The sequence below is a fragment of the Leucopleurus acutus genome (assembly GCF_964270905.1).
Source record: "Leucopleurus acutus genome assembly, chromosome: 11".
Lineage (NCBI taxonomy): Eukaryota > Metazoa > Chordata > Mammalia > Artiodactyla > Delphinidae > Leucopleurus > Leucopleurus acutus.
In genome coordinates, this window is record NC_139152.1 from 65,275,906 (window position 1) to 65,299,800 (window position 23,895).

A 23,895-nucleotide genomic window follows, 5' to 3' on the forward strand; every position below is an offset into this window, starting at 1 on the left:
ACACTCGAATTTCCTCTGCTTCCCTCAATCTTGCTCTTTAATTCTTTAATACTAAAGTTAAAGGGCATCATTTTCCCAATTACAAAGGCTAGAAAGGGAGGCAGAATGGTGTAGTGTCTTAAAGTGCAGACTTGACAAGTTAGACTGTCTAGGTTCAAATCCTAGCTCTGCCAATTATCGTGTGATTTCTATGACTCAGTTTCCTCATCTATAAAATAAGAATTATAATACGGGCCAACCATCACTCATCCAAACCCAAATTTCAAAACTTTTCTTTTTTTAAAATAAATAAAGAAGTAAGTAAATATTTATTTATTTATTTATTGCTGCATTGGGTCTTCGTTGCTGTGCGCGGGCTTTCTCTAGTTGCGGCGGGCGGGGGCTACTCTTCATTGCAGTGCATGGGCTTCTCACTGCAGTGGCTTCTCTTGTTGCGGAGCACAGGCTCTAGGCACGTTGGCTTCAGTAGTTGTGGCACACGGGCTCTAGAGCGCAGGCTCAGTAGTTGTGGCTCATGGGCTTAGTTGCTCCATGGCATGTGGGATCTTCCCAGACCAGGGCTCGAACCTGTGTCCCCTGCACCGGCAGGTGGATTACTAACCACTGCGCCTCCAGGGAAGCCCTCAAAACTTTTCATATTTTAGAAATATAATATTGTAGATTATGCAACACCCTTATTGAGTCTGAGGCAGTACTCCATAACCAAACATGTTAATATTTTTGCAAAAAATAAGTTAAGCGCGGGAGAAACAAAGACTATAAATAGCCTCGTATCAGTTCAAGTCATGGTGAGTTGCCAAATGAGCCTACACCAAACTTACAATTTATTTTGTCATTTTTCAGAATTTTGAGGGTTTGGAATTGTGCATCTGGGCCTGTGGGGTGGTGGCAGCAATATATTTTCATGTAATTGTTAGGATGACCAAAATTATGGACTTAGAGCAGTGTATATTAAAGGACTTAGAGCAGTGACTGGCACACAGTAAGCACTCAATAAATGCTAGCTATTATCAGCATTATAACTACCTTTGATTTTTCCTCCCACCTTACTATCTAGATCCAGTGAATCACACCAAGCCTTATTAATTTTATTTTCCAAATTTCTTTCAGATCTGCCCCACTTCCAAGCTCACTGCCACTGCCCTGTCTCTAACTCCCTAATCCCTAATCTGTTCAAACTCCCTAATCAGTCAAGAATTGTCTTCTTAAAATACAGAGAAGGATCATCATGTTCCTAAAAACGCATCACCACTAAAGGTCAGTTAGCAAGGCATACAAATTCCTCTGTGCTGTAGTCTCAGTTCCCTCTTCCTGTCTTATCAGTTACTCTCCATATACCACTAACACTCCTCTCCTCAAAAAACGACGACTCCAGGGGGCTTCCCTGGTGGCGCAGTGGTTGAGAGTCCGCCTGCCGATGCAGGGGACATGGGTTTGTGCCCCGGTCTGGGAAGATCCCACATGCCGCGGAGCGGCTGGGCCCATGAGCCATGGCCGCTGAGCCTGCGCGTCCGGATCCTGTGCTCCGCAACGGGAGAGGCCACAACAGTGAGAGGCCCGTGTACTGCAAAAAAAAAAAAAACAAACCAAAACAAAAAAACCAAAATACATAGTCTGCTTTACACTAACTATGTATCATTCTTGACAAGAAATATGTAAATAACCGAAATGCATGGATTTGCCAACTCTTCTTGGTGCTCAAATACCCACATATCAAAGTAAATAGGACAAATGACTACTTCACTCTCTCCTGCTCCTCTCATCTAGCTAGGTCTGCTCTAAGACCAAATGATCAGATGATAGTTTTCTTTATTAAATAATCCAGGAGAACCACGAGCTTAGCTATTTTTCACTAAAAGTAGTGACCAAAGATAGAATTATGAATAACAACAACTAATTCAGCTAACTTTACTGATAACTAAATATATGCCATAGATTGTGCCAAGTGTCTTATAAACACTATCTCATCTAATCTTCACAATAATCTTATAGAATAGGGATAAGCGTTAACATTCCTATTTTAAAGATGAGGAAACAGAGGTTCAGAGAAGCTGGTAATTTGTCTAAAGTTAATAGCAATTAATTAGCAGAGTTAAGATTAAAATAGAGTTGTCTCATTTCTGAGCTTGATATTAGGAATATTGTAACGTTTCTCATAGGCATGGTGGTGCAATTTATATAGTTCTTAAATTGGTAGGAATTTCTGATTCTTTTACCAAAAATAACAACATTATTGAATTCCAGGCAGAGGAATCAGCAGGTGCAGACTATGAAGCAAGATGCTTAGTTTGTTTAAAGGCTCAGCAAGGGGACCAGTTTGGCTAACAAAGACAGCCTGGAGAACGTGGAGAAAATGACATCAGAGAGGTAACAGAGGGTCAAACCACAGCCTGTAGGCCACCAAAACTCTGGTTTCTAAATGCATTATAAACCCACTGGAGGGTGAAGGGCTTTGAATTAAAATGTGATGTTATTCCACTTGCAATACTTTAAAAGGATCATTCTGGCTGCTGTGCAGAAAACAGATGGGGGGAAGAGGATGGTTATGGTTAGAATGATTCCAACTGCAATAATTTCAGTGAAGAACAGTGTCCAGGATCAGGGAGAAATGAAAGAGGTGACGAAACAGTTAGATACTGGATATATTCTAAAGGATAAGCCAAGAGAAATCTTGAGGATTCTGTTGTATGTTTATGAAATAAAGGTTATAGTGAAGAAGAAATGCCATGCCATAAATAAGCCACCACAAATATTTTAAAAAATTATATCCTTAAATAGCTGATTCTTTAATGATCAAATAACAAAGCTAATGAAACTTTTTCCATGCTGTAAATAAGACCATGAAGATGTCACTGAATGTCACTACCAGTATATTATGATATGAAATCTTCAGCAATGTCTTCAAAACTACTCCAAACGTGAAGAAAAATATGTTAAATGTACTAATTAATCAACATTCCATTCTATATACTATAAAACTACATAATGCTAGCCTAACACAGGGCTAATTTTCTCTGCTATTGAAAAAGTTTAATACAAACACTAAAGCTACTCAAGATAAAAGCATTCCTTAAATATCTGTGGCAGCAGGCTAAAAAAGAAATGTAGTGACAAAATTAAAAAGAGACAAAAGAGATTATAACCACATCAATAACCAAAGTGTTAATAAAACAAATCATTTAAGTTTTATTATTCAAATACAAAATTTTTTTTTATTCTTATAAGTCATAGGAATTTTTGTTTATGTGAAAAATAAAGACAATGCCAAGGCTAAAGTTACAGTCATTCAAATAAATAACATTCACTGGTCCATCAAGAAGGACAAGCTGAATAAACTACAATGACACTGCACAATAGAGTACTAAATACTACACCTGAAGAGAACAATGAGAAATAGCTCTATAACCCACTATATAGTGGTCTCCAGGATAGACTGTTAAGTGAAAAAAGAAAACTGGAGAAATAGTGTATGATAGTCTTTCATTTATCTGCAAAGAGGGAATAATACTTAGATTAAAACACAAACTGGGATAAAATATAAAATTTAAAAATGTTACCCATAGGAAATAGGGTGGTAGAGTAGGGACTGCCGTTAGAACCTGGTATTTTATGTAAATTATAAAACAAAATTAAACTAAACAAAAAACAAACTTAAACAGTGAACTTAATGGTATATCTAGTTAGTGGCATAACCAAACAGAAAAGAATTATTCCAAGTGACTTCAGCACACACAGTAATTTGATGGTATATTCCAAGTGGGATACCATAAGGACAAAAAGAAATGTCACCCCCCTCACCCCTGCCAAAAAAACAAAAACAAAATCCCAAACTTCAAACTGCTTTCAGTAATCATTATTATTGTGGTACTGTTATAAGCAATCTAATGTATATGTAATATATGATGAAGCAAATGAGTATTATGTGTTATTTTAATTCTACAGTTCTTGGCAACAAAGTAGGGGAGAAAGGAAATATTGATACAAGATTGAAGAGGTTAAAGAAAGACACCCTGATGCTGAATTTGAATTTGAAAGAATGATCAATGCAGCAGCAATGAGCACTTCTAGCACCCATTACAGGGAACAGGTTTCCTTAGAGAAATGGCAATTCCAGACCCAGGGCAGGAAATATAAAAGATGAGTCTGGAACATTTTTATACTACTAAAGAGCAAGGAAGCTTTTAAAGATCACTTTATTTGGTCATGTCCCAAGGTCTTAGAAGCCAACATGAAGAGACTCTTGTAGACCAAAGATGGTACAATTTGCTAATCAATAAGGGCAATAACTGCAATGGATTGAAATACATCAAGTACATTTAAATGCATGTGCTCAAGTTATTTAGATCTCAAAAAAATCAATTAGTCCTTTTTGAGGGTAACTAGTAAACCAACTCATTATTTTAAAAATCAGTATATGCAGGGAAAGAATAAAGAATATATCCTGTTTTCCTATAAAACTTGTACAAGGGGTAACCAAATAGTAGATATGAGGCAGTTTCCTTTACAAAAATATTTCAGCTAATAAAAAAGAAAGACAAAGTTTAAATGCTGCCATCGTAAAACTCCTACGTCTTCATCTAATTATTTCTTCATCTCATTATTCTTTTATCTATTATTTCTTTATTTTATTTGTTATTATTTCTTGGTTATTGAAAGCCAAGTCAGAGGACTTGGTTTTCAATGTTTTGCACATAATTTAAATATATAATTCAGTTATACTTAATGGCTAGAGTTATAATTAACCGATCGTTATAGACTGGAACAATAAATTGAATACATAATTTTTTGGGCTCCATAATCATTCTAGTATGTCCAGAAGTCATAGTTCTAGTATGTCCAATTTTACTTCTAGTCCATAGCCCAATGACATTCAACTACAACTTTTAGGGAAGAATACCTTGATGTGACAGTGAGAATTTTATACTGCCTGTATTAGTTTGCTAGTATTACCATAACAAAATACCATAGACAAAGTGGCTTAAACAATAGAAATTTATTTTCTCATAGTTCTAGAGGCTGGAAGACCAAGATCAGGGTGTTGGCAGGTTTGGTTTCTTCTGAGGCTTCTCTCCTTGGCTTACAGATGGCCACCTTCTAACAGTGTCCTTACATTGTCTTTTCTCTCTGTGTGAAAGACCCTGGTGCCACTTTTTGTGTCCAAATTTCCTCTTATAAAGATAGAGTAAGATTGGATTAGGGTCCACCCTAAGGGCCTCATTTTAATTTAATCATCTCCATCTATACAGTCACATTCCAAGGTTCTGGGGCTTAGGCCTTCAACATATGAATTTTGTGGGGACATGATTCAGAGCGTAACACTGTCAATTCAGCACCCCAAAGGAAGAGAATAATGTTAATGCGTACATTTCAATATCTGACCCATCAGTAAATAGTAAAACAATGCATATACTGACCATTAACACTATGCTCCCCAAACTCACTTCATTTATTCTTCCTCTAATCCACTCTGGTGAAGGGGCATTATTAAACAATCTCTATTTTTGGTTTTCCCTAAGACTTCTACCTTATTCATAGCAGGGAGATGTTGAAAGTAATTATTTTGGTGAAAATGTGAGAAAATTGAGCCAGAATATGAAGAGCTATCATTCATCTATTCACTTGGCTTTTGCTAGGCTAGAGACCAAATGTGAAATTGTTAATTGTCTAGAAACTAAACTGCAACCTCACATTCTTTGTTCTACTGTCTCCAATAGAGGTCAAAAATTTAGAACTCGCTGTATCCTACCTAATCATCCACAAATCCTCATAGTGAACTATCTGTGCTTCACTGTTTTGTTTTACCTCTCAGTTCAATAGGGTTGAATTAGTACTATTCTGTGCAAAATGTAGTTGGTAAAGAAGCATGTAAACAACTGATATGTTAGAGATGATGATGAATCAGCCAGGAACATTAGAAGGGTTTCTGGAAGAAGTGATTCTAACATAAACTGCTGAAGTCTGGTAGTAGCCGGTCAAGTAAAGAAATGAGGCAAATGAATCACTATGAGCAAAGACACAATGATATGAACCAGCAGGGAATGCTGGGAACTGAAAGTAGTCTATATTGACAGAGTAAAAAATGTAGAAAGCAATATGAGAAACAAGAGCTAGGAAGAAGCCAGATCATTCCCATTTTATAAATAATATTAATCATAGAGGCTAAGTAGCTCAGCCAAGGGCACAAAGGTAGAGAATGGCAGAACCAGGATTTGCAAACAAATTTAACTCCAAATACATCACTTAGCAGAGTGACCCCATGGTTTATAACTGTTGTCTCTACGTCATTATTAATAGGGCCTTCCTTTACCCTATAAATGCTCTTATTTGGGAGGTATCTTTCACCCTACCTCTTAAGCCACCATGCTATATGTTTTCTAGACCCAAGAAAACTAGGATTTTGGATTTCATTAACTTCTCTCACTCCTTAGTGAAATTAATTACTGAAAGAGATAATGCTGGTGAAAATAATCATGCATTTAGAAGGGTTTTAGGCAATCATCACCTAACAAATAGCCCAGTATATATGAGAGTTGAACGGTCTTTTATAAAAATATTATCATTATTTAAAAAAAAGAATCTCAGAGGGCAGAAAGAGCAAAAAAGGAAAAGTCATCATTCTTTTAATTTTAATTTTGTTCAAAAAAACTATAAATTTAAATATAGTTGACCCTTGAGCAACATGAGGGTCAGGGGTGCTGACTTTCCCTGCAGTTAAAAATCTGTGAATAACTTATAGTTGGCCCTCCACATAAGCAGACCCCCTGTACCTGTGGTTCCTCAGTATTCCTGGTTCCACAACAGTGGATTCAACCAACTGCAGATCACGTAGTACTGAAGTATTTACTGTTCAAAAAAATCCATGTATAAGTGGAACCATGCAGTTCAAACCTGTGTTGTTCAAGGGTCAATTATACTTCAGTTATACCACAGCCATTAATGCCATAAATGCCTATATAAAGGTAGTTAGATCAGCAAAACTATAGTCAACCTTGGTCAAAATAGGTCATTTTTGTTTGTATAAGTCCTATGAAACACATATTCCGTATCCCACCTTCCAAAAAGAAGAAAAGTTGTAGTTACTCTACTGAAACTATTAACACCTGCAGCAGACTGCCCAACCCTCCTCACACTTATCTTCTGGCATTAAAAAAACTGAATATGCCAGATACTTGCTTCTCCCAGCAAAGACATGGGCAAATTACCAAGCCCAGGCCAACATAAGTCCCTTAAGGGGAAATCTGCTATAGTCAGAGGGCTCTCTAGGGAAGGTTTCCCTCCTTGACAGTCACAGAATATGGAGAAGATACTTTCCACTCCCCAACCACTTTTTATTTTGCTCTTGGATGTGCATATGTAAAAACACAGTTCAGGAGTTGTGGCAATCATCTTGTAACCAAGAGGGAACAAGGCTAAGAATAAAGTCTATATTTGGGAAAGGCAGAAGAAAACACCTGAAGACTCCAAGCCCTGATGACAGCGCTGAGCAGCTTAATAAACAAACCTGAATGCCCTTCCTCTAAACTATGTATTATCCTGTACAACAAGTACCCTTTCTCTTTACGTCAGTTTAAGTTTGATACTGTTACTTGCATCTAAAATCATCCCAACTGACACAATGGGTTGTTAATCAAGTCTACAAGAGGAAATTATTCAGGACAATTATTACTGTCTTTTCAAACTCAGAAGCATGAATTAAAAAGGAAACACAGGATTACACATATGAAGAAAGAAGCCGGGTTTTCATTTTCCCAAAAAGATAAAAAAGATAATGGTCAAAAGTTAATACATACTGAGTATTTCCTATGTGCCAGGAACTATACTTGGTGGGTTATCTCAGTTAACCCTCACAACAAACCTAGAAAATATTATTCCCATTCTACAGAGGAGAAAGCTGACAATTATGAAAGTTAAGCAACTTGCCCAAGGTCATACCCCTTAAGAGTGGTTGAGGAAGCCTTCATAATCCACATTAGTTGACTTAAGAACCTAAGTACCAAATATTTAAGGACAGCTGAAGATAAATGCACCTTAGCTATTTTTTTCTATGAAGATGAAATCCAAGCCCTTTGTTGAGCATGAAAAGAACAGAAAGGAATAAAGAGAACCACAATTAAAATTATGAATAACCACTGTTGATTTACAATGGCAAAAAGAATCCTTCATTTTACACATAAAGAAATCAAAGCCCAGAAAGAGGAAACAAATTATCAAAAGGTGTAGCGCAGTCAGTGTTAGAGTCAAATAGCTCAGATTTTCTGATTCCCAGAGCACTTTTCATTTCACTGAACACTGCCTCTCCTTTAAACTGGTATACTGTATCTCCAATACACATGGGGGCTGGGGGGGGGGGGGCGGGCAGTGTATGTGTGCATGAAATGTACAAAGAAATAAAACTATGAAGACTTACTAAGAGAGATTCACAGAGTAGGACTACCATATTTATTCAATATTTATTAGCTGATAAGCTTTGATGCGAGCAGATAGACAATAAAAATGTTTATGGCGCTGGATACACAGCAACAAGAAAAAATAATTTGATGAAAAAATTATTTTGTCAGGATATGTATACTTCCTTGTTAAATTTTTCAAGAATCAAATTTTCTCAGAAAGTACTCCCCTATTAAAGGTAGTTAAGAATACAATGACTATTTTTCACTAAATTTTCATGTTTTTAGAAAACAATCAATAAAAACTAAGCATAAATATACTGAATAATTGGAGAATTATGTATCATATTCTTTCTTTAGCAAAGTAACCTAATTCAGAATTGTTGTTAATTTCCCCTAACAATTCATGATTACATAGGGATATACCAGATTGCTAAACATTAACCTTGAATCATTTGACAATACATATACTCAAAAGAAAAGGAGATGGGGCTGGAGAATGTGTACAATTACTCATATCAATTCAAAGTACCAAAAGTCAAAGATGGTAGGGAGACAAGAAGATGATCTCACACCAAGAGACAATATTTGGATTCCCATGATCTACTTATTCTCTTTCCTGGGAAGAATTATTTTTATGAATTAAGGTAATATAAGAGTTCACTCATTTATCTATAACAACAATTTCTATAAAATCTCAAGTCTCTAAATAGTATTTGGATAAAAACAAACACAGAACTAGCTTACTCTGCAATATCAAGATATCCACAAGAAGCAGCTGCATGTAGTGGTATCCAGCCTTCATTATCAGGTTGATTAATATTTGCTCCATTTTCTACCAGAAACTTCACCATATCAACATTGTCATCAATGCAAGCCTAAAAACAAAACAGAAAGCAGGATTAGAAAAATTTTGAATCAATACTCCCAACAACACATCAATAGAATAAAATTCCTATTTTGAAGCTTTTATAACATATTTTCTATAAGGTAGTCTCTTGCCATCTTGATTGTACTGCTATGAAGTAGGCCAATGGTACTACCTAAATTTTAATAGTCCTTGCTTAGATACCCATATAACAATACTGTATGTGACTAGACATTTTATGCCAACCCCATGAGGAAAACAAGTACATGTCAACATGGAAACAATCAAAACATTATAATTAAGTACCAATAATATCCTCTATAGCAGTGGTTCCCAAACTGTGGTCTGTTCAGGGAGTGGGATCCCTTCAGGGAGGTGACAAGGTCAAAACTATTTTCAAAATAATACTGAGATGGTATTTCCCCTTTTCACTGTGTTGACATGTGCACTTGAGGATGCAAAAGCACTAGTGGTAAATATGTTTCTGTCTAAGAATAAATCAAGGCAGTGGCAAAAAAAACCAAAAAAAACACCCCACAGCACTTTACTGTCCTTGTATTCACCACTCTGCACTCAGAGGTTTTTTTTCTTTCCCAAGCTATTTTTACTTATGAATGTCCTTGACAATGCAGTAAAAACTATAAATTTTATTAAATTTTGACTCTTGACTATACATCTTTTAAATACTCTGTGGAATAAGACAGGAAGCATGCATAAGGCATTTCTTCCAAATATAATGACTGCCCTGAGGAAAAACACTTGTGCAATTAATTTGCAAGCCGATCTAGCCAATTTTTCCATGGAACATCATTTTTAAAAAAATTTTTTATTGGGGTATAGTTGATTTACAATGCTGTGTTAGTTTCAGGTGTACAGCAAAGTGAATCTGTTATACATATACATATATCCACTCTTTTTTAAAAATTCTTTTCCCATATAGGTCATTATGGAATATATTTTTACTTAAATGGCAAACTATAGTTAGTCTAACTTGGATGTTGGCAGAAATTTTCTTGAAAATGAACAAAGTCTGTCAAAAAAAACTAACAGTATTTGTTGCCAATGATAAAATTCAAGCTTTCAGGAGTAAATGAACTAGTTATTTTAATTAAAAAATGCCATTTATATAACATGGGTAAAGTATTGCTTTAATTCATTTAAAAATGAATTAATGAATATATAGAGTCCTCTGTTTTACCCTCTAGTACTGTAAGTATTAATATATACAACCCACAGAAACAAAGCTCTTTGAAGTCCTTCATAATTTTTAAGAGTATAAAGGGGTCCTAAGATGAAAAATTTTGAGAACCGCAGCCTATAGTAAATAAGAAGGGAACTTTTTTCAATGCTTACTTTGTGCCAAGTAGTATGATTGGTGCTTTATCTATTTTACTGATTTGTATATATTATCCTCACAAAATCCCTCATGAGAATGGGAATTTTGCTGTATCCCCAGCACCTTTTACCATTCTTTGCATGTGGCAGGGGCTCAATAAATGAATAAATGAACAAGAAAGCTAAGATTCAAAGAGATCAAGTAGCCTGAATAAGCCACAGAGATGGGAAATGATAGAGCTGAGATTCTATCACAGATGTTCAGATTCCAAAAAATAAGCTCCTTCCACACTTAACACCATATCCACAGATGTTCCTATTTCAGCAACTATTTCTCACCTATTTTGCAGTCTCTGAAACAGGATATCATACACTCTAGGCACTTAATAAGTGCTTGCTGTATAAATAAAACCAATTTTCCTTTATCTATCACAGAAGCAAAAGAAAACAGTTTTAGTAGCTTTTTCCTAGGGGGGAAAAATGACAAAGTTGGTGTCAAGAAAAGCACTAAGGACAAAGTATTTTATACCTAAAGTGGAAAAACACTGACAAGTGTTTGGCTGTAGGCTCTAGTTCTGGCTCTGCCACAGATTTTATAGCTGTGAACAAGCAATTTAAACTTTTGGGGCTCTGTCTTTCAAGTGGAGGAGAGAAGCTGGTGGGTTACATATCTCTAAAATTCCCTAACATATTTAACATTCTTATATATCCATGATTCTTCCCTTTGGAACAAGTTACAGGCAATCTGAAGGCAAGATCCCAAAGTGCCCAAACAGTACTTTACACATAGCAAATGGTAAATGAGTATATATAAACAACATTCATATAAAGTTTAAGTATATACTGCTTGGGAAAAGAACTGTGTTTTTCAAGGAGCAGCGGTTAAAGGGTAGGAGAGATTCGAGAACCACAGCTATCTAATAACAAGAAACATCAAAATTCTACTGTATTATGAAGTAGTTTATAAAATGTTATTTGAGATAGCTAATGACTCACAGTGGCTTGAAATAATATTACATCTATTTATAAGTTTAAGCATTAATTTTCCTTGAGAAAAGATATTAAATTGTATTCTCCTCTCTCTCAACCTCTTTTAATTCCTACAGGCTCCAAAACAGTATTCTGATTTTATCATTGATATAAAAATATAAAACTCTACCTGATAAATGTTTTCTAATACAAATATGATTACTGTTTTTAAAAAATGGAGAAAAACATTAAAACAAGAAATTATAATATATATGGGAAATGCTCACAATATATTGTTTTTTAAAAAGGATACAAAACAGTTTGCCTAATATGATTCTAATTTTACTTTAAAATCTACACAAAAGACTAGAAGAATATATAAGTTAATAGTCATTATCATTGGTTGTGTGACTATGAATAATTTTTATTCTTTAAATTTTTCTTTATTTTCAAAATGTGTACAATGAATAGGCAGTGCTTACATAAAAAGAAAATCTAAGCCTTGATTCTTAAATGAAAAATATTAAATCTACTGTATGGATATGGAGAAAAAACTAATTGCTGATAAGAGTGTAAAATTCATATAACCCCTTCAGAAAACCATTTGACAGTATCTACTGAAGTTATATAGAATTGATAAATAAATGGGGTGGGATGTATGTATATATGGGGAGAGTCTACTCATGTAATAAAATCCTATACATCAATGAAAAAAGAACAACAAACAAAAAGAACAAACTAATGCTACCTTCAACAACATGGATAATCCCTGCAGACATAATACATGAGCGAAAAAAAGTAGACACAAAGGATACAAACTGTAAATTTCCAGGCAAAACTAATCCCTGGTTATAAAGCTCAGAATCCTGGTAAATTTGTGGGGAAATAATAGGAGGGGCACGAGGGAGCTTTTTGGAAGACTGGAAATGTTCCCTACCTTTCTGATTTTTTACATAGGCATACATATATGTAAAAATTCACTGAATTATATGCTGTGTACTTCATTGTATGCAAATTATACCTCATTTTTAAAAAAAGAAAAAGAAAAAAATAGGCTACCATGTATTAAAAGCCTACTGTATATTATCTCCAGTATAAAACACTTTATCTTTCTCTAAATTGCACATGCTAAAACATGTCTTCCTTTAATTTCTATCCCCTGCCTCCCGAGGCTCCATGTATCAAATGGAATCTCTCTTTTTTTTTTTTTTTGGTACGTGGGCCTCTCACTGTTGTGGCCTCTCCCATTGCAGAGCACAGGCTCTGGACGCGCAGGCTCAGCGGCCATGGCTCACGGGCCCAGCCGCTCCATGGCATGTGGGATCTTCCCGGACCGGGGCACGAACCCGTGTCCCCTGCATCGGCAGGCGGACTCTCAACCACTGCGCCACCAGGGAAGCCCGGAATCTCTCTTTTAACTGATAATCTTTAAATATTTTGAGTTCTCACCACTGCCCAAATTCTCACATATTCTTTTATAGGCTAAGTATCCCTAATTTCTCTGGCTATTCCTCATATTATATATGCTAAAAATTATATATGCTAAGGCCCTAGAAATACAATGAAGGGAAAAGATCACATAGTATAGGAGGCTAGTCCATAAACAACAACGTAAGGGTATAAGAGCAGTGGGTAGAAAGTATTAAAATATCTTTGGGAACATAAAGAGATCTTGTGATTAAGACAGTCCATAAAGGAGAATACATTTGAGCAAGGTTTTGAAGATTACATAGTTGTTGTTCAATTCGCAATTCAACTAGAAGGAACTTCACTGAGCAGATGCACTATGACTTAAACAATGTATGGAATAAATGAACAGAAAGTCATCCAGTGGTAGATAGTATCTGCAAGTTATAAAACAGAATAAGGCTAGGTGGTAAGAGGTCTGAATGTATTGCAGGTAAAAAAATCTGAACATAATGCAAAGATGACAGGATTTGACATTAGAGGTGGTTTTCAACCTACTTTCTAATCCTACTCATCAAGAAAACCTGCTACTCTCCCATCAGTAATAGTGGCTCAATTCAGCAGTAGGAGTAAGTAGGAGAAAACACTGTAGAATTTCAGGTAGATGATGTTTGAAAAACCTATTCAGAGTTTAAAAGCAGAGGGGTGACATGATCAGATCAGTATTTCAGAAAGATTACTGGAAGTGGTATGAAGAGAGAAGAGCCTGAACTGAGCAACACCAGTTACTCAGAACGGATACTAAGAGAAATCTGGGAGAAAATGTACAAGGCTTAATTAAAGATTGGATATGAAGGGCGAGGGACAGGGAGAGGTCATTCATGAAAACAAATACCACACATTCGAAAAGCAGGTTGGAGGAAGAAAGATAACTTTAGTTTTGGATATGCTGAATTGATTATAGGTGTCTGTATACTTATCTAACGATGCATATCCAGTAGCCACCTGAATATGCAGATCTAGAGCTTAAAAATGAATGTGGGATAAAAATATCTATTTGGGAATTACCTGCATTAAGGTAATAATTAAAATAATGGGACCTAAAATCACTCAGGGAAAGAATGTAGAGAAGTGATTTCTATGAAAATAGTAAGAGAAAGGTTAAAATTAAATTATAATCAGTATATTCTACTTGGAGGACAAAGACATTTGTGGTATTTTATTCAGTCAGTTCCAGAGAGTTCTCAAGAAGCTCATCATCTAGTATGGAAGACAAATACACAAGTAAATAAAAATATCAAAATGAATATGATAAATAGTTATATGGCTGTACACTTCTTACCATGGAAGCCAAGAAGAGAAGAACTAAAGAAGAATGGTTGTAGTCAGGTAATACTTCCTGGAGGAGGCTCTACACCTGAACTTAACATATAAACAAGTAACAAACACTTCCTGGTATATGAAGATGCAAAATCACATATGGGGAGGATAAAGGTAGGGCAGGATTCAGAACAGAGTCTTATTTGCCATCTTATGAGTAATTCTTTGACAGTGAAGATAAAAGATCCTCAGAACAAATGGTTAATTTTTAAAGTTTCTCCATTTTAAGAAGGTGACTGCCCTGGCTCTTTGAAAAAATTAACATATAGGAATAGCTATTCCCCAGTAAATGAAATGTTGCTGATTTTGATTTTAAATGTTTGTTTTTAAGTCAGTATAACTTAAGAAACATCAAATACCTAAAAGCAGTTAATACCTAAAATACCTAAAGCAGTTAATGTTAAATGTGCTTGGGCCTTTATTTTGTTTAAATGCAATAAGTTTTTGAAATGTTTAAATATAAATTAAATGCCAAAAACATCATTGTAAAACATATATTAAAAAGGAATCTCAAGTTTGTGTTGTAAATTGTTCAGTGTTCTCCTGAATATTTACAAAGCATACACAATAAACTGGCAGACATGCCCATGAAAATATTGTTGCTAAGAGAATCAAAAGCTAACACATGCAGCACATTAAAAGATACATGACTTGCTGACTTGAAATATCTGACTAAATATGGTCAGTCTATTAAGCCATATATGGAAAGAAACAGAGTGACTCAAATATACTTCTAAAATCTTATCTGACATGATTTATCTTAAGTTTTTCTTAAATACATATTCCGAGCCATTACCAATAACAGATGATTGTGTGAAGACACTTTTGTCATTTAATCCCAGGTACAGGCAGCTTTGTCAACTTGAACTATAAACTATCTCAATAAACTAGTTCAAGTACATAAAACATCTGTTTTTACTGAAAAGGGGGCCTAGTTATTTTTCTCAGCAAGTTAGCGCAAGGACAACCTTTGTTCCCCACTCATGTTTAGGAAAAAGCTCAAAAGTCTAATAACAAAGAATTGAATTATAAAGGGGCTACACAAAGTTGGCTCTAAGAAGACAGAGTCCATGCCTTAAAGACAGATTCTGGGTGAGGCACGTGGAGTTGAAAAATCATTAAATTTCATTCCTAGAAGAGATAAAAACAAATGTGTTTAGCAACCATTCAATTCAATTGAGTAAAATCACAATTACAAAATAAACAGCATTTGAAATAAATTCTAACACTGTTATATTCCTTTTCATGAACAGACTCTAGAGCCAGATTGTCTGGGATTAATCCAGTTCTGCCAGTAGGCTGGTTGTTGTTGGGTCTATTATATAACATCCTGTGTGCCACAATTTCCTCTGGAAAATGAGGACAACAATAGTACCTACTTCAAAAGTTTACTATGAGAGGTATATGAATTAATATATAAATCACTTAGAGTAGTATCTGTCGAATAGTAGGTACTATTATGTTTATATCAATACATAATCCAAATGTTCAATCATCCCCATTAAAATCTTTTTCTTTTTCAATTCTCATCTAAAACTTACTATTTCATCCCTTTAAAATTACAAAACAAAGTTAAATGGTGGAGACTTGTCAAATATTCTTTGTAGTACCACTTTTGGTAAAAGTCCTATCTACTAATGATTTCTAAGAGGATGATTAAATTTTAAAAGATGCATTAAGAAAATTTTAGGGATCAAACCTCCTTCCAACAAACTTTTACATATAGAAGTTTTAAATAAGCTCATTCATACAAATTACATACAACACAAGAGAGTAAAACAAAGGAAAAGATTTAGTTGTATAAATGTAATTATACCAACTTAGGTGAAAATATAATTATAGTCAATTAGATGAAATGCTTACAATTTGTACCTAATCATTACTAACACAGTTAATTACTGAAAGGTAAAAGACAAATTAATCTGAATACAGAAGTTCTCTAAAACAATTTCTACTTCCTTGAAACAACTCTTTATGACTCTTAGCAAGGAAAACTCAGTTCTACTCAACTGATAGGAACAGAAATTTGTAGATATACCAGAAAATAGTCCATGCCCTAAGCATTCAGGGTGACACAGATGTCAGTGAGTATGTGTAAAGAGGAAGTAAACTGGAGATGTCCAAACAAGTTTTTGTTCTATTTTAAAGAAAACTTGGACAGATCAAAGGAGGAATCACAGGTGTAGTTTATACAAGAAAAATAATGAAGAACTCCGAGCAGCATTCCCATACTAAACAATAAAAAATATCGATAAATACCTTGGTCTTGCATTGAGACTGGCAAATAAATGAGCATGTACAATCTTAGGAGATCATCTATTATATTTAATAATGAAAACAAGTAAGTTCAGCACTGCATTTTAGTTCAATGATTTTTTTTTTTTGCCTTTCTTATTTCTTATAAGCAGGTAGGATCTCTAGACATAAAAATAAAGACCTGGCCTTACAATAAATCATATGTTCAAATGATAAAAATGATTGGAAGAATAAAATTCAAAACACAGATTATACACAATGGCTAAACCATGGGAATTCTCTATTGGGATTAAGAAAAATTCAGACTTACATAATATATATAGTATCCACAGGAGACACAATGCCTGACAAGGAGAAGATCCAATTTATCTTTGTGGATTGAATGAACTGGACAAGGCAAAAAGACTATAACAAAAATCTGAAAAAACTCTTTTGAGAAAAAATTTCGAGGGGAAAAGTCATTGGTATCTGTGGGAGACTGGTTCCAGTACTCCCTGCAGATACCAAAATCTGCGGATGCTCGAGTCCCTTATATAAAATGGGGTAGTATTTGATTATAACCTACGTACATCCTCCTGTATACTTTAAATCATCTCTAGATTACTTAAAATACCTAATACAATGTAAACGGCTGTAAATACAATGTAAATGTTATGTAAAGAGTTGAAAGCTTGCGGCAATTTCAACTTTTGCTTTTTGGAACTTTCTGGAATTTTTTTGTGGACTATTTTCAACTCTTGGTTAGTTGAATCCTTGGATGTAGAGGACGGCCAACTATAATCGACACATTGCGTAAACATTCATACTTCATCTAACAAGTACTAAGTATTTGAATAAGAATGCCCAAAACTGGAAACCATAATTATTCCAAGATTAAAACACACCCTTTATCTACTCTTATTACACAGCTGTTATTTCCTTTATTGATAAAGATCTATAAAGTAGTAAGTCAAACCTAGATCTTTAGAGGCCAAAGACTTTTATTTGAGGACTCAGTAAGGGAAGAATATTACTTCTAGAGTTTAGAATCCTTACGGATATAAAAATGTTAAACTTCAGGATCATTCTTTGACAAATAACTTTTATGGACTGCCTACTATATATAAAGCAATGAGCCAGCCACTTTGGTGGATACAAGGACCAGCAGTAGAGAGTATATTCTTTTTGTTTCCTTTATGCACGCTGCCTGTCATATAGCAAGTCCATAATAAATACATGTAAAATGAATCAAAATAAAATGCAAACCTCTCCTTAATGAGCAGGTGTTTATGACCTAGTGTATGTGTACATTAAACTCTACTAAGTACTGTATAAGACATGCTGCCTTTATTACTGTTTCATGTGTTCCAGTCTTTTCTCACTACTGGATTATAATCTCTTAAGAATAGAAATTGTCTTATATATCCCACAATACCTAACAGTGCTACTCAGCAAATTTTTCTTAATGGACTAAAACAATTGATCATGTAGTACTGTTCTCAGGATGCTTATCATCTACTTAGGAAAATAAGATAAGCAGATAAAGAAAAATACTAAGCAATTTAAAAGCAACATAGCATCAGTGCTGGGAAAACTGGACAGCGACATGTAAAAGAATGAAATTAGAACACTACTTAACACCATACACAAAAATAAACTCCAAATGGATTAAAGGCCTAAATGTAAGACCAGACACTATAAAACTCTTAGAGGAAAACACAGGAAAAACACTCTTTGACATAAATCATAGAAAGCTCTTTTTTGACCCACCTCCTATAGTGATGAAAATAAAAAAAAAAAATAAGCAAATGGGACCTAATGAAACTTAAAAGCTTTTGCACAGCAAAGGAAACCATAAACAAGACAAAAAGACAACCCTCAGAATGGGAAAAAATATTTGCAAATGAAGCAAGGGACAAAGGATTAATCTCCAAAATATACAAACAGCTCATAGAGCTCAATATCAAAAAAGAAAACAACCCAATCCAAAAATGGGGAGAAGATCTCAATAGACATTTCACCAAAGAAGACATACACATGGCCAAGAGGCACACGAAAAGATGCTCAACATCACTGATTATTTTTTAAATTAATTAATTAATTGATTGATTATTTTTGGTTGCATTGGATCTTTGTTGCTGTGCACAGGCTTTCTCTAGTTGCAGTGAGTGCGGTGTGCGGGCTTCTCATTGCAGTGGCTTCTCTTGTTGCAGAGCACGGGCTCCAGTAGTTGTGGCATGCGGGCTCAGTAGTTGTGGCTTGTGGGCTCTAGAGCACAGGCTCAGTAACTGTGGCGCACGGGCTTAGTTGCTCCACGGCATGCGGGATCTTCCCGGACCAGGGCTCGAACCCATGTCCCCTTCACTGGCAGGCGGATTCTTAACCACAGCACCACCAGGGAAGCCCCCAAATCACTAATTATTAGAGAAATGCAAATCAAAACTATGATGAGGTATCACCTCACGCCTGTCAGAATGGCCATCATCAAAAAATCCAGAAACAATAAATGCTGGAGAGGGTGTGGAGAAAAGGGAACCCTTTTGCACTGTTGGTGGGAATGTAAATTGATACAGCCACTATGGAGAACAGTATGGAGGTTCCTTAAAAAACTACAAATAGAACTACCATATCACCCAGCAATCCCACTACTGGGCATATACCCCAAGAAAACCGTAATTCAAAAGGACACATGTATCCCAATGTTCACTGCAGCACTATTTACAATAGCCAGGACATGGAAACAACCTAAATGCTCAACGACAGATGAATGGATAAAGAAGATGTGGTACATATACACAATGGAATATTACTGAGCCATAAAAATAAACAAAATTGGGTCATTTATAGAGATGTGATGGACCTAGAGACAGTCATACAGAGTGAAGTAAGCCAGAAAGAGAGAAACAAATACCATATATTAACGCATATATGTGGAATCTAGAAAAATGGTACAGATGAACCTATCTGTAGGGCAGGAATAGAGACGTAGACATAGAGAAAAGACATGTGGACACAGGGCGGGAAGGGGAGGGTGGGACGAATTGGGAGATTAGGTTTGACGTAAATACACTACCATGTGTAAAACAGACAGCACAGGGAGCTCAGCTCGGTGCTCTGCAACGACCTAGATGGGTGGGATTGGAGGTGGGGGAGGGAGGTCCAAGAGGGAGGGGATATAGGTTATACATATAGCTGATTCACTTCATTGTACAGCAGAAACTAACAAAACGTTGTAAAGCAATTTTACTCCAATAAAAAAAAAAATAGTTCACCTCCTAAAAAATAAAAGCAAAATAGCATTAATAAAAGAAAAGTGGGTATGTGAGTAGAGATGAGTTAAAGAAATCTTTTTATACATAATAAATCCTTTGCCAGGTTTCATTACTGTCTGAGCTCTGGAGATAGAAAGCCAGCTACAGGTAGCTGTTTTCCTTGTTGAATTCCTTTATCAGACATGATCACACACTGACCTAGAGGTGTTTAATCAATGAATATATACCAATAAGAAAATAATTGAATTTCAGGGGAAGTAATAAAAGCTTTTACATACTGTTTTATGCAATTCAATTAAATACAACAACAACAACAGGTTACAAAGGAGTATGCATAATATGATTCAATTCTCTTCATTGATATTCCTTTTCAAGACTCTGGAAGAATACATGTATACCTCATTTTATTGTGCTTCACAGATACTGAATTTTCTTACATTGCAGATACTGCATTTTTGTTTTGTTTTTTTTTACAATCTGAAAGTCTGTGGCAACTCTAGGTCAAGCAAGTCTATCAGTGCAATTTTTACACAGCATTTCCTTACTCTGTGTCTCTGTGTCACATTTTGGTAGTTCTCCGAATATTCCAAACTTTTTAATTATTATTATATTTGTTATGATGGTCTGTGATCAGTTATCTTTGATGTTAATATTGCAAAAAGATTATGACTTGCTGAAGGCTCAGATGATTGCATTTTTAGCAATAACGTATTTTCAAATTAAGGTATGTACACTCATTTAAAGACATAATGCTATTTCACACTTAACAGACTACAATATAGTGTAAATATAACTATTATAGGTACTAGGAAACCCAAGAATTCGTGTGACTTGCTGTATTTGGATATTCACTTTACTGCGGTGGCCTGGAACCGAACCTGCAATATCTCCGAGGTATGCCTCTATATGCCAAAATGTTAATTAACAGAAGTCAAAGTCATTGAGTTATTTTCCAAAAACCTTAAAGGACATAAAATTCTTATGGTTTTCCAAAACAAAAAAGAAAATCACATAGTTGTTAGCTATCTGTTTCTTGATGAATTTCTTCAGTGCTCAGCAAAATAAGTGGTCAATAAATAGCACAGACTCTTCACTAATTCAATAAATATTTATTAAGTGCCCACTACAGCAAGATACCATGCCAGCTGCTAGGAATACACTGGGGAAGGATATAAACCAGATTTCTATACTCATAAAGCTTACACAGTCCAGCAAGCAAGAAAGATAACTAAACAAACAATAACAAGAGGCATGATAAATACTATGGACTTTACTAGAGAACTTAACCTAGATTTAGGAGAAAGAGAGGAGAAATCAGAATATCTGAGAATGGCGTTAAGGAATTTCCACTTTAAAAAGGCTCGCCATCTAAACCGTAAAAACACACTAGATTGAGAACCACTGATATCCCCAGTAACTGAAGCTAGAGAAATAAACAAGGCACAAACAGCTTATGTAAAATATGATCAGAAAAGCCTATGTCAAACCTGGAGAGCTATGAGAATTTAATAAAGGGGAGACAAAATAAAGGGGAAGAAAAAATAAAATAAAAATTTAAAATATGCATAGGTATGTAAGTAAGAGAAAAATTCAGGTAGAGAAAGCAGTGTGGAAGAAAATGCAACTTGACAAACTAAAGGAAATGCCCCATATTTTGGTGCTACTTAACAACACAAATGAAGAAAACACGAGATCAAAAGGTAAGAAGATAAACCCTATTTAACAAAAAATTCAGCCAATTAAAATAAATTCAGAAATCAAGACACAGTGGTCAAAACTCATAACAAGTGAATCAAAAATAATGTAAATATTATAAATTCTAACAAGGTAGAAATATTAATACAGTGAACAAAACAAGATTAGGGGAGAGAAGAGCAAAAACGAATGAGTGCTGATTTCCTAATCTTTCCTAATGAGTAGTATGATTTTTCTAAAACTGGAACGTGGTTCATAAAAAATCCTATTGCAATGTATTGATATTATGCATAGCCTGTTTTCTTAATCTTAAAGGAATATTTAAGGAAATACTCTGTAGTTATAAAGAAAATTTATCTAAAATTTAACCATTACTTCAGTATTCAGGTTTTTTTCTTTTGGCAAATTAAAGCAAAACTCAATTTTACACATTTTAATTAAAATAGTATACGTAATATGTCCTTTTAAATAAAAGTATATCAAATAATTTGCACAGAGATTCTAAAATAATGTTTCCTAAATGAATAATGGTTAGTTATGGATAATCAACATCCACTGAGCAACTATTATTACTTTTTTTTTTCAGCATATAGCACATTTCTTAAAGTTTAAAAAAGAGCCAAACACTTCCTGCAATAAATTCAGTCTAATCAGAAATAAACATATATATAGATAAAATTACAAAACAATAAAACCTCTCTAAAATTCTCCTCATTCCAGTATACATGGATTATTTCAGTATACCTTTTCTAACACCTCAAGAATTAAAACTATATGTTAAAAATTGAAATATATATATTTCTATATATTAAAAATATCAAATTCAGGGGAAAGGGAGAGGTTTGGGAAGGGAAAGGCAAATTTTTTGATATACCATGACATGAATGGGTGGAAAAAATAAGGGAAAAGGCAATCTAAGCCTTGGAGTTATATTTCTACATCCTTTTCAGAAACGAAAGAGCAAAGATATGTCTAACAAATGTTGAGAACCTGGTAGCTGTTCTGCTATTTTCAGACATGCTTTGGCAAAAAATATCAAGGATGAAGTTAAGAATATATGAGTCTCGGTCCTGACGGAAAAAATTGAAAAAAAAATCTTATTTGGTTATTTTAACCAAATATTATTTTCCATTTTAGCCTACCAAGCTAGTCTGCATTTCTGGAACCATTAATGGAAGACTTAAGGGAGCAGGAGTTAATACTTCCAAGTCACAAAATAAGAGGAGCGCCAAACATTCAAATGGAGAGAAGAGAGAAAAAAAACAGGTGAAGCTATAAATGATTTTCAAGTACTCTGCTGAACAGTAAGAAAAGGAGAAATAAACAGTTCCTAGGGAGCAAGGCATAGTAAATAGGAACGAATGAATTAAGTATTTACTAATATAAGTTGAGGAATGTAAAATACCACAAAAATTATTTTAATTTGATGCTTGTGTAAGTAGCCTCTAAAATAGCAATGATTCCTGCCTCATCCTCATCAAGTTTACATCCTTGTGTAAACTCCTCCCCTTGAGTGTGGACCAGACTGAGTAACTTGCTTCTAATAAACGGAATGAGGTAGAAGTAATGATAAGTCACTTTTAAGACTAGGCTATTAAAAGATCGTAGATTCCATCTTGGCATGAACCCTCTCTTGCCCTCTCCCAAATTGCTCACAACTTGGGAAAACTCAATTGCAGTGTCAAGAAGCAGTCTTATTAAGAGGCCCATGTGGCAAGGAAGTAAGACCTGCCAATAATGAGCTTTGAAGTGGATCCTTCCCCGCCTTCCCCCTACCCCCCCCGCAAGTTAAGCCTTCAGACGACATGAAGTCCCAGCCAATAGCTTGAAGTCAATCGAAGTACCTAGATAAACTACATCCAAATTCCTTAACCATAGAAAATTTGGTAATAAATGTTTGACATTTTAAGTTTAGGGGTAATTTATTATGTGGTGATAAATAACAGCTACATTGCTGGATTACTGATGAATGTAGAAGGCATTTATATCAGTTTTCATTGCTTCCGTTTGTGTGTATCCAAATACCCTGCTCCCTTCTCTACTTAATCTCTAATCTGTCTTTTCTCCTGTATTTCCACTTCTCTTAAATGTGGTAAGTTAGTCCTTCAAGTTATTATCTAAATTTAGACCTATCACTCTAATTCCACAAATTCAAAGCTCTAATCACAATGGACCACGCTCCATTTCTTGAATATGCCAAACAATCTGAAATTATAACTTCAGAATAAATAGCAATCACCTGATAATGTACCAGTACTCATGCTTGATGAGTAAAAACGTATTTGATATAAAAGAAAATAACCTTCTAACTAACCAGAGCTATCCTAATAAACAATAAAAATTCTTA

General features: G+C 34.8%; 1 protein-coding gene across 7 annotated transcripts in view; it reads right to left on the reverse strand.

Moving 5' to 3' along the window:
* Positions 1-23,895, reverse strand: part of PPP1R12A (protein phosphatase 1 regulatory subunit 12A) — a gene marked incomplete at its 3' end in the record, with an annotated part of 150,007 nt that overhangs the window by 80,812 nt on the left and 45,300 nt on the right. For all 7 annotated transcript variants that reach the window (XM_082850013.1, XM_082850016.1, XM_082850012.1 and 4 more), the window contains exon 2: positions 9,135-9,265. In XM_082850013.1, coding sequence (XP_082706139.1) covers positions 9,135-9,265 — 131 coding nt within the window. The remainder of the gene's footprint in view (positions 1-9,134; positions 9,266-23,895) is intronic.